Source organism: Nicotiana attenuata, unplaced genomic scaffold (genome assembly GCF_001879085.1).
Source record: "Nicotiana attenuata strain UT unplaced genomic scaffold, NIATTr2, whole genome shotgun sequence".
In the NCBI taxonomy this organism is placed as follows: Eukaryota; Viridiplantae; Streptophyta; class Magnoliopsida; order Solanales; family Solanaceae; genus Nicotiana; species Nicotiana attenuata.
The window spans coordinates 290,369-301,951 of record NW_017670564.1 but is presented as its reverse complement, the minus strand read 5'-3'; the positions used below and the strand labels follow the sequence as shown (position 1 = coordinate 301,951).

Here is an 11,583-nt window from a genome sequence, read left to right as displayed (position 1 = left end):
ATTACCTAGACCCAAATTTGGACATTAAATGTTCATGCAAGCTACTAATAAAGAACAACATATCAAATAATAACAATTTGTTCCTGGGTGAAGAAGGCGATGGAGGCAAAGTTCAACTACAATTGCCTTTAGAACACCTCTGGATGTCCAGAACAAAGTTTACTTAATGCATGAGTTGAAATCACAATCACGCTATGAGAAACAGAGATCAAGGGATCACTGATACAAGTTCTAGCCGCTCTCCTGGTTATTCTGCATGTTCAAAATAGCATAAGCAGCTCTTTGAAAATGATCCTTCTGTTCCTCTAAAGTTTTCCTCCTCTCAAGAGCAGAGTCCTTGCACTTCTCCATGTCTTCTGTTACTTCAGTAGAGCTCTGATCAATTTCACTGTAGAAAGTGATAAAAATATGAAAGGGTATATACAGAACAAGCAGATAGACAGAGAGAAAGTGAGAAAGAAATATTTGTAGATGCAATGAAATGAATGGTTACAGTCTATAGCTCTAACTAATAGTTACAAGAAAGAACAAGCAGTTAGAATAAAAATGCAAGAAAGACTATGATGGAAGAGTGAAATATGAAAACCAATAGCTTCAAAGGAGAACTATACAAAATCCTGGTTGACATTGAAAACATGTACATTTGTTTTGCCAAGAACATATGACAATAGACTGAATAGGCAAATATTGACAGTATAAGTCCAAGTTTTCATAGCTAATGTAAATATTTGCCCATTTCTTCATGCCGCTATGCAGATAAACAATATACTTCCTTGAGTCTCAGTGCTAATCAGCTTACCCTATCATCTTCAGCATGTTCTCCATTGCCACTTGCACTTGTTGTGAGAGGTCTGCATATCCATTATATGGAACAAATAAGTTCCTCATGACGTGCAATTCCACAAGGTATACTAACATTTGATGGCAACATATATCAACACATTATAGACCTTCCACTAACTGAAAATAGAGGTTCCATTTCAACATGACCAGGCCAGTAACATTAATGACTAAAGGAAAAGAGAGAGAAAATTCAAATGATTTCTCAAATAGTATCACATTGAGAACCTGCTGGTAACAAAAAAGTAATAAGTTCTCTTCCAGTGAGCCCAATAACTATCAGGATTCCGCAATATATTGGTCTATATTAAGATTAATTTTTTATAAGAGTCTATATTATGACTAATCATAACTGCGTTCTAAGAATTTACGACAATTATCTAATATACAGAGGAGAAGCCAGAATTTTAAGTTCATGGGTCCGGGATTTGAGTCTTTTTAAGTCACCAGTTCTAAATTAATAATTTGTACATATTCAATAGATTTCTTAAGACAAATATAAGGGTTCGAAAGGCTAGCTCTACCCCTGCTGATATACATGTCCTATCCCTCAAATAAACAACCAAACAATGCCAGTCATCGGTTTTCATGCCAAATAGACCTTCATGTCGAGACAAATCTTTCTAATATTTAGAAGACCAAGATGCACAAGAACAAAAATGATGTAGAAGATTTAGGCAGATGTCTTATTGTATAGTCTTGCCAATTTTATTGAATTCTACTCCTGGTGCACATATTGATATTGCCTTGTCCAAGCATTCTTTAGTCACCTAACACATCAAATAGAAAATAAAAAGTAGGATTATTGCAGATGCATCTGTACAATCAAATAAGGTGTTTCCTTCCACAGTACAAAGAAAAAAATAAACAAATTTTATTGTTGATAAGTTAAAGCAAAAAGAAAACCTAGAAGTAGAAAGGTAGAAATTCGAATTAAGCAAAAGAGGCAACGACATGTGATTTAAACTACACTTTCTTCATAGATTCTCAATTATTGAGGTTCTTTATTCAGGTTGAAATTCTGATCACCAGCGATCAGTTATTAGGTCAGCCTATTCCATGTAATTGTCATTTGTGCAGTTAAGCTAAAAATTTTGAGCATGCATCAATAATTAAACTTGTTTACCATGTCATCTGAAAATTGCACCTAACAAAAAAGTTCAAAGAAAAATGTAGTTCCATTTCGGGAAAAGATACCATGCTTTCTCTTTTTTCTTCTTGTCCTTTTTTTATGACTAAGATAGCAAGCTTTTCTCACTCGCTCATATAGTCTAACCATCTCTAAAATCAAGTATTGCTTCTATGTGAAGTCGAATGACAGCCTGGAAAATATGGCCTGAGTTGTCTCAATGATATGGAAAAGCATACTACATGCAGTTACAATGTGAAAGAACACAGCTCTGTCGGACAGCTCACTAGCACACACATTTCAAGGCATGCTGAGACCAGGTCACCAAGAATTTATTTGACATTCACATAATACAAGTAAACTACACAGCTATAACTTTTCGATAGTGTGCTACCGTCACAAGATTGAGGACCTGCACAAGAACATGTATCACCTTGAATTACAAAAAACAGATACTCTCTATCCCAATTTATGTGAAATGATTTACATTGATATTCTGATTAAGCTGACCATGTGTACTTAACAATATCTTATACAACTTTCACTTCTGCCAAGAGTACAAATTCAAACAAAGATGTCATATTTTCCCAAACNACATAATGTATGCAAATGCAAACCAGGCAAGCATCACAAATGTAGAAAGAAGATCGCAATTGCGGCCTGCTCCAGCCCCAGTTCCCCATCGCAAATACTATCCAGGCATCGCAAATGGGAAGCCTATCATCCCTGCCAACATCAGCAATTTCAACACTGGCTTCGCAAATGCGAAGCCAATCCACTCAAGCAACAAATCGTAAATGCAATGCACACCTCGCAAATGCAAACATGATCTCGCATTTGCGAGACCTGAGCACCAGCCATGAACCAGCAAATCTGAAACTTAACTCAAATGATCCGAAACTCGTCTGAAACTCTTTCGAGCCTCTGGGCTCCACACTGAACATACACACAAATCTTGAAATATCGTACGAACTCGCTTGCAATCTCAAGACACCATAATTATATTTGTTACCATGAATCAGACACCAAAACACATAAAATTCAAAAATGAGATTCAAGAATCGCTAAAAACATAATTAAGCGTCTGAATCCTATCAAACCAACTCGGTGACACCAAACTTTTCATACAAGTCACAAATGACACAGAGAACCTATTTCATGTCCTGAAACCAAAATCTAAACTTGATAGTCGCAAAGTCAACCTATGATCAAACTTTAGGAAATTTCTAAACCTTCAAATTGCTAATTTTCAACAAAAAGAGCCAAATCAACCTAGGGACCTCCAAATCCAACTCCGGACATACGCCTAAGTCCAAAATCGCCATATGAACCTATTGGAATCATCAAAATACCGTTCCGAGGTCATCTTCACAAAAGTCAAACCTCGGTCAATATTTCCAACTTATGTTTCCAAACTACGAACCAAGCATTCCAAATCAATCCAGAACCTTAGCAAACCAACCAACCATCCTCACAAGTCATAAAACTACAAATACACATACGTGATGCTTCAAAAGGGGAAACAAGGCTCAAATATACAAAACAACTTGTCGGGTCATTACAACGAATCAATACACAATGTGCCTTTCATAACACATACACTCTTCTCAACCGATACAAGATAGTGCTAGCATCCTCTAAAAACATCCAAAATCTCCCATGTTGTCTAAAACTCGTAACCTTCCTTTAAAGGTTGAACCTCAACCTTGCCCATACAATCTCAATCCCACATGGCATGTCGCATCTATCATGCTAACACAAGAAGGTGCGAGAATCTCATAATCAATTCCAAATCACAAGTAGGATATACACTCGATTAACCAAGAACCTTCCATTTAACTCAATCCAGGAGAACATCACTACACGGAACTACCTTTCTATACTCGTAGAAGATGTCAACCTCTAGCTGTGGTCAAACCTTTATGAACTCTTCGAAACCCACTAGAACCATTATCGAATGTCTCTCACTCTAACCATGTCTCGAATGCACAACCCAAATATGTTGAGCGACTAGCATTTTGCTAGCACACGAATACCTCAAAAGAAGCAACCGAGAAATCCCTCTTCCTTGCGCCCTACACCCACAATGAATATCAAACCTAAACCACTCTGTAACCCCCCATATATCCATAAGGTGTAATACATCATGCATATAGCGAGTCTCTAGCACAAAGCATCCTCGATGACACCTTTCTCATATTACATCCAATACACAGTGCATCCAAGTCCAAGACTACAACAACACATGCCCAAATGACCCGATCGTTGATAGTAGGCTCCCCCACTTGGCGTGGAGCCACAAACACATCATATAATAACTAACAATCCTTCTTTTTCCTTATCTTTCCAAGACATCGGGCCGTTATCTAGCTGAGTACTTCATAAGTTCATGTAACACTAGTCAAAAGCACTCCAAAAACTTTTCCAAGTGCATACTCATCCTTGTGATAGTTGTGCAAACTTCTTCAAGCGATCTGAACTCTGATCATAGCACATACATCCTACTGGGTGGAAGGAAAAATCTTCATAGAATCCCTCAGAAGAATCACATGCAACCTCAAACCTTCTTGCAGGAGATAAATCACATGCTTAGCCTCCAACCGACATCTCTCTATGACCTTAACATGGTCACAACCACTATGCAATCAATTAATCTTTCCGAGTCTACACTCACCAACAGGATATAAGGATCCACTTCATCTCACAAATAAACAACTGAAAGATCCACCAACACCTCCATATCTCAAAACTATACATCATATCGAGACGATGTTCAAGCATCGATAGCTCTTCGCATCCCGTCCACAAAATCACAAGTTGTCGGTGCACATTGATATTGAGTTCTCAACATCTCATACGGACAAATGGGAATAAATCGAAGATACAGGCTTCAAGCTGAAAGAAGGTCGCACGATAAGGAGAGAATGAAGAATAGTTTTCTAGATGCCATGTAGCTTCCCGGAGATAGGTGTTGCACCCTATTTTGCACAGTTTAAAACTAAATAAAACTTGTGATTTTCCTGAAGTTGATGAAGAAGAGTTGCCACTAAATATTTAATGGTATACTAGCGTACCTATAAATCTATAAAGAACATTATCTTAAAGGTCTACTAAACTGGTGAGAATCTAAGTAAGGGTTCTAGTTGTTATAAGGGAAAACTATTAGGCATCTCTTAAAAACCACCTAAGATACTTCCTTAAACTTAAGCTAGATACGGGGAAGAATTGCTTATATTCTAGTTGATTAATTATTCAAGTTGCTAAGTAAGCCTCTATGAAAGTCTTGAATGAATGAGGAAGCATTTTACTTCTCATTTGAAAGATCATTTTCTTTTGTTTTGAGAAAAAGATTTATATCCCCTTTAGAAATAGTAATACCCGTTTAAAAACCCATGTGATATGTCTTGAAAAGTAAGGGATTGTTTCAAAAAATATACATAAATGTTAACGTTTCATATACATCAAAATGGGTGTACCTTTTTTATTTATTTGAAGGCTGTTTTGGCAGAAATTATTATATTTTCCAAAGGTTGTTTGGTCTAGTTCTTGTAAAATCGAATACGACTGTGTATTGCACCATTGCTTCTTTTGTTTTGAAAATTCAGATGTCAAGTTGCCTAAGTGATATGTTTGAAAATTCTTTCCAAAAAGGTTGTTTCCGTTTATACTCATTCAAATTCTTTCAATGCTCAAAACAAACGCAACTCATCAGAAAAGGGTATGCAAAACGGAAGAAACATTAGTTGCTAAACAATTAGTTTAAAAGCATTCAAATTCCAAAAGAATGTTGAGATTATTAAAGCGGGTAATCTTTTCGGTCAAAGTTACCTTTTATCTTATTAGGTTTGATCTACCTAAAGTCTTTCCTAAATAATCAAGTCAAAATAAATATTCAATATCAATGTTAGTTCCAAAAGGACATATACAAAGAACAGGACAAATAATAATAACAATAATTTCATCTGAGTAAAAGGGGCTGACAATTAGTCAGGCCCAACTAAGATCAAAATTGCAGCAAGCTTCAACGGATGACAAAGAAGGCAACCCAGTTCATTGAATTTGGGCCTGAGTTCTCGATGAACTCAGCAGGTCCAGTATTCATGCAAAGAAAAAGAGAAAGAATCAATTAGCATTTGTGCATAGAAAAAATAAAGGCAGAATCATAAAAGAATAAAAATGAGCATAAATATGATCTAGAGTGAACAGATTAGGCCAAATTTTATTTGTGATAATTCCCTGAAGATTAATTAAGGCAAATGATTACCACTCACTTATAAGGATCCCCTATGGACCCTAACACTCCAGATTTCACGAGGGTCTCTTGGATCCCAAGCATTGCTTATGTCAGGGAAGGGTTCCTTAACAGTAAAGTCAAGCCCACACCTAACATCCTTAAGCGTTGAACCTCATTCTTCTATAGAGGTTTAGGCACAAAATAAATCCAATTTTAGCATTCCACAAAACAGGTGCCCAGGCAGTCTCACGCAATCAATATGAAACAAATTAGTAGAAGCACATAAGGTTTCATATGATATCTTAATCCATCTAGGCATGACATATTTCAGGAAAATTCAATCACATAGGGGCACCAATAATTTTAAGGACAGACAATAATTCTAGGAATTGAAGCAATCACTTGAGTACAATACCCTAAATAGTCAAGGACTAACACATGCTTGAGTTTTAATATTAGGATAAATCACTACATTTAAGTTCTCAAAAGTTTCAACATATGGCACAATATCTATAGGATATTCTTAGGTATCACTGTTGTAAGCATACACAATCAATAAAGGGTTAAAAAGAACAAGTGATTAACTGTATGCCCCTATAAAGCATGCTTATTGTGCTACTAACAACTTCAACTTCATAAATACTGCTTCAGGTGGTTTAAGGCAACAATTAACCAAAAAATAAAAAAATACACCCACTTATTTACTGAATCTCATCAAAGGTCTAATGGTTTATAAGGATTTAATCAAACATCGTTCCTTTGAAACAAGTTTAGATTATCAGAGTATGTTATTAAGGACCAGAACAGTCTTAGGACAATCCTTCAGCAACAAACTAATACATAGGTGTAGATCTCACTGCATGCTTAACAATCCAGGTTGATCACCTTACTCAGAATTAGCCTAAGGGTCACATTAACAGTTAGAATAATTGGGACATTAAACATGAATAGAAGGGTCAATTTCTAATCTCACTTGAATTATGCAGGCATGACATCTAAACATGATAGTGCACATTGATGACGTCCAAATCCACTACTAAAAAGTAAATGGACATGGTCGCATGCAATATAATTTATCCAACGGTGAGTCGGGGTCGACTCCCACAGAGAACAATGTGTAGGCGATTAGGAATATAAGAGAATTATCACTTGTTATGCAATTCCAAACACTAAGAATTGTTTTGAGAAAATAATTATATCTAAATGCAAAAATATAAACTAACCTAGAAAGCAAGTAAAATGATCAATGGCCACAAGTATGGATACACGGGAAATTACACTCAAGTAACGATCCAATGTATTTCACGATTTAACAAAATATGAGCGAGTTTATGTTAATTAGCCTCGGGTAATAATTCTATATTAGCTTCTTCCAAAGACTAACAAGACTTCCTAATTGAATTATCCCTAAAATTAATTAAGATATTAAGCACACCCGATTATGACTACAAGTAGTTCAATCCTATCACTAGGTAGAATCTATAAAATGAGGGTTAAAGCCTCAAGTTCTTGTTAATTAATATTTTCCAACCCCAATTAATCTTTCCCAAAATTAATTCGAAGTTAATGGGCGAGTCCTAGGGTTAGCTAATCCCTTTGAAAACATTAAAGAACAAGAATAATTAAAGAAACAATAACTCACTTCATAAAAGATAAAAAGTCATTCAATACATAAGCACAACAAGATATTTAATCCACACTTTAAACATGAATATTTCCATAAACAAGATTCAAGTGTTGGAATAAATACTACACACTTAGATATACAATACAAAGCAAGGAAATGAAGAAATGAGCATAAATGAGTAAAAAATTCTCTACCAAAAGCTTCAAATCTTCAAGACCCAAGTGTGTGTGCAAGAACCCTAGCTCCAAATCTTGTGTTCTTCTCTCAAAATAGGTCAAAGACTGCCCAAAGATGTACAAAGATATTTTACAAATGAGCTAGGTCGTGTATTAAATGGCTTTGGGGTCAAAAACGTGAAACACCAAAACTGTCCAGATCTTTGCCAAAATTTGTGAATCGCGTTCACGAATTTAGGCCCTGCGATCGTGAAGAGTAACGTTGCAAAGCACTGCGATCGCGTACCAGATCACGCGTTCGCGTAGAGCACTTGAGAGCAGTAGACCAACTTCTTCTTCGCGTTCGCAGACATTTCCCTGCGTTCGCGATGTGTGATTTCCTGGCCTTCTGCGATCGCATGACAATGTTCGTGATCGCGAAGAGCATTATCTGGCAACAATTATTTTTCCTCAATTTGGCACATTTTGACTTGGTTTCTTCCGTATCTCCTCTAAATCACCTGATACCTGAAATATGCCAATAAACCTCAATAAATGCCTTTGTTTCTCAACAAAATCGTACAAAAGCCTAAGTATCAAGAAAATACCAACTTATCAAACCCCCAAACTTAAACTATTGCTTGTCCTCAAGCAATTCAAGAACTAAGAACATCCTTCAATAAAATCATCAATTTAGCTCAATGGCATACCAAACATCATTTCAAGTCAAAAAGGCTCAACTTCAACACAATCTAGTGACTTTGGTTGGTACCAACAATTAATCTAAATCATATGAATCACCAACTTCTCACAAATTCCATTTCAGTTCCAAGTGCTCAAACACCACATTAATTAAAGTGCCAACCAAGTCATGACACTAAAGTTTCAAAATTTGCCTCATTAACACAACAATTTTCTTTTGTTCATTCCTCCCAATTGGAGATTGGATTAAGTTCACAACTCAAAATTTTCATGTGCCCTCACACTTAAGAGAAAATCCCAACTTATAAATTGTAATTTAAACACACATGGGATATCAAATGGAAAGAATTAACTCTCACTCTCTCAAAGATGTTCAAATGCACAAAAGTAGTGCCATAGGCTTGGCCTTCATGTATTTCTCCACTAAAGTAGACACACTTGGTTCAAAATCAAGTAGGACTTAAAGGATTGTAATGTAGGATTTTGGCTAAGGTAGAGCACAATTCGGATAAGAGTGACTCAAAACCTCCCTAAGCACTACACTTTGCAACAATTAAAGCACACTTCCTTCAAAAATATTTTCCATCCTTTTTCACTTTTCATTCCACACCTAATCTTCCCTTTATTCAAAACTTCTTCTTTTTCCTTTCTTTTTTTTTGTCATTTTTACTTTTTTCAAAATCAAGGAAGGTTCCACTTTTTTTTATTACCTTTCACCTTTTAGGCAACTTCCACATCACAAATTTTCCAACCTTTACCCCCAAACTTAGGCTTTTAGCCTATGTTTACACTTTCAAAGTACTTAGGGAGGTAGGGGGAAAAAAGCTAGATCAATAAAGAACTAAATCTTGGAAAATGGTTGCCAAAGAAAAAGTTCAACGGCTCAAAAGGGGTTGACTAGGAAAAATATGCAAGGGTAGGAAATTTAAGGCGCAATAACGGTCCAAGGAAGGCCTAACATCATTTTCTAAACCAAGTTGGTCTAGGATTTCGCCTTGAAACCAATTCCGGGCAAGTTCTGGACTACAAATAATGCAAACGATCTCATAACAAATCTCACCACACATGGCACATGCAATCTTGAGTGACATATAAATCCAAAATCCAATTAAAATCAATGAACCCAAAGAAAATCATATATAGCTTAGAAGACTATTTAATGAATCAAAGAGCCAAAAATAGAACCTAAGAGTCACAACAAGAATTATCACTTCAATCATTTTTCATTTTAAAGATCAAAACATCATATGCCAAAGTTTAAATTATGTTGGTACCAAACAAGCCACACGTTGGTTTATGGACAAAAGATCACACCCAATAACCAATTTATTCACTACTAGCTACTAAACTAACTAAAAAAATATTTACCTAAATAAAAAACTAAACAAGACTAATCCCTTAAGAAAGTTGTCACGCCATCCATCATAGGGAAAAGTTGCCCGGTTCAACAAAAATTAATTCCTTGGAAAAGAATCGCGCATAAAGAAAAACCAAGGAGTTTCATTAATACTACTATATATGAAAAATAAAAAATAAACAAGAAAATGTTAATGCTAACATGCTAGAATTAAACTACAAAATATTACTAATAAACTACAAATGTCAACCAATCTACACAAGTTCATAAAAATGATTATGCTCCACATACATACATCATATATGAGCCACCCCCAACCTAAAGTTTTGCATTGTCCCCAATGCAACTAAACAAAACAAGCTAAAATGAAAGAGGTGCTCCCTGAATGGCATCACTCCGAGCTGGAGGTACTAGGAACTGAGAGCTCCAAGTCATCCTCGTCGCCGTCCTCTGATCCACAAAACTTCCGCAAGGTGTTCATCATCTTTGTCAAGAACTTGCTTTTCTTCTTTTCATATTCTCTCTGCTTCAGCTGCCTCCGCTCAATCTTACCTAATTTGGTTAATGGCTTGCTGCTCCTTAACAAGATCTGACAAAGTTGGAACCTTTCCTTGGCCAGTTGGACCTGCAGATGTGCCCTCTCTAGACGGCCCAGAAGGGAGACCAGCTACAAGTTGGCAGACATGTGTCTCCACGCTATAAACCTAGCGAGAGATATACCTGAGTGTGAGAGGTCCTGATCAAGTGGTACAATGGCAGTACAAGGTCCTGCGGCATCTGTGGCAGAATCGGGTATCTCAGTAATGGTTTCAGGACACTAGCCAAATAAGGGAGATGCTACATCAATCTTTCTTTTCTTCTGTGCATTCCCTGCTCCCTTTCTTGGTAATGGATGAATGAGATTCTCTGGGTTCTTTTCTTTCTCTGTCGGCCTCATAGCATAAGTGAGTGATCAGAGATGGGAAGAATAAACTCTTAGTCCTCTCTGCAACAACCTCTGCTATCTCATCAACAATAAGTTATCCCACATTCACTGGTATGCCCTCTATGATTGTGCAAATCACCCTTGCCTTCTAAAGTGTCACCTCAGTCTCATTACGTGTAGGCATGACTCGAGCACAGATAATGGAGAGCCAAGTTTTGGCCTCAGCAGTGAATTCAAAAGACTCGATCCTTGAGTGATTTCTTATCCAGTTCGGCATCTTTCCACTGTGCAAATGGTCTACAAACCACTGTGTGCCCAAGCCTTTACATCTATCCCTGTACACCTAGTTGTCAGCATTGGGAAGATTGTAATATGCATTTATCAGCACTGGATCAAAGCGGACTTGTTTGCCCCTAACAGTAACAACCAAATCATTCTTGAAGTCGTTCTCTACAGCATTTGCATAAAATTTTCTTATCACTTCATGATTGGTTGTTCTTCGCTCTTCCACAAAGCAAATCCATCCACTCGATATTAATCTTCCATGGAACTCGTGCCATCTACCATCAAGGTCGGTCAAGAGAATGCCTCTTTATTTAATTATACTTCTACAC

The 11,583-nt window shown here is 36.6% G+C and overlaps 1 protein-coding gene across 1 annotated transcript; it reads right to left on the bottom strand.

Moving 5' to 3' along the window:
- Nucleotides 1-228: 228 nt before the first annotated feature.
- Nucleotides 229-888, bottom strand: LOC109241016. Its single transcript, XM_019407725.1, has 2 exons — nt 800-888; nt 229-388 (listed from the first exon to the last, which is right to left on the bottom strand). Exons 1-2 carry the CDS (start codon nt 886-888, stop codon nt 232-234), a joined length of 246 nt encoding a protein of 81 aa, XP_019263270.1. The 3' UTR covers nt 229-231.
- Nucleotides 889-11,583: the final 10,695 nt, after the last annotated feature.

Coding starts and splice junctions, on each gene's coding strand:
- LOC109241016 (XM_019407725.1), bottom strand. CDS start 888: ATGAGGAACTTATTTGTTCCATATAATGGATATGCAGACCTCTCACAA. Junction 389..799: donor AACATGCTGAAGATGATAGG/GTAAGCTGATTA, acceptor CACTTTCTACAG/TGAAATTGATCAGAGCTCTA.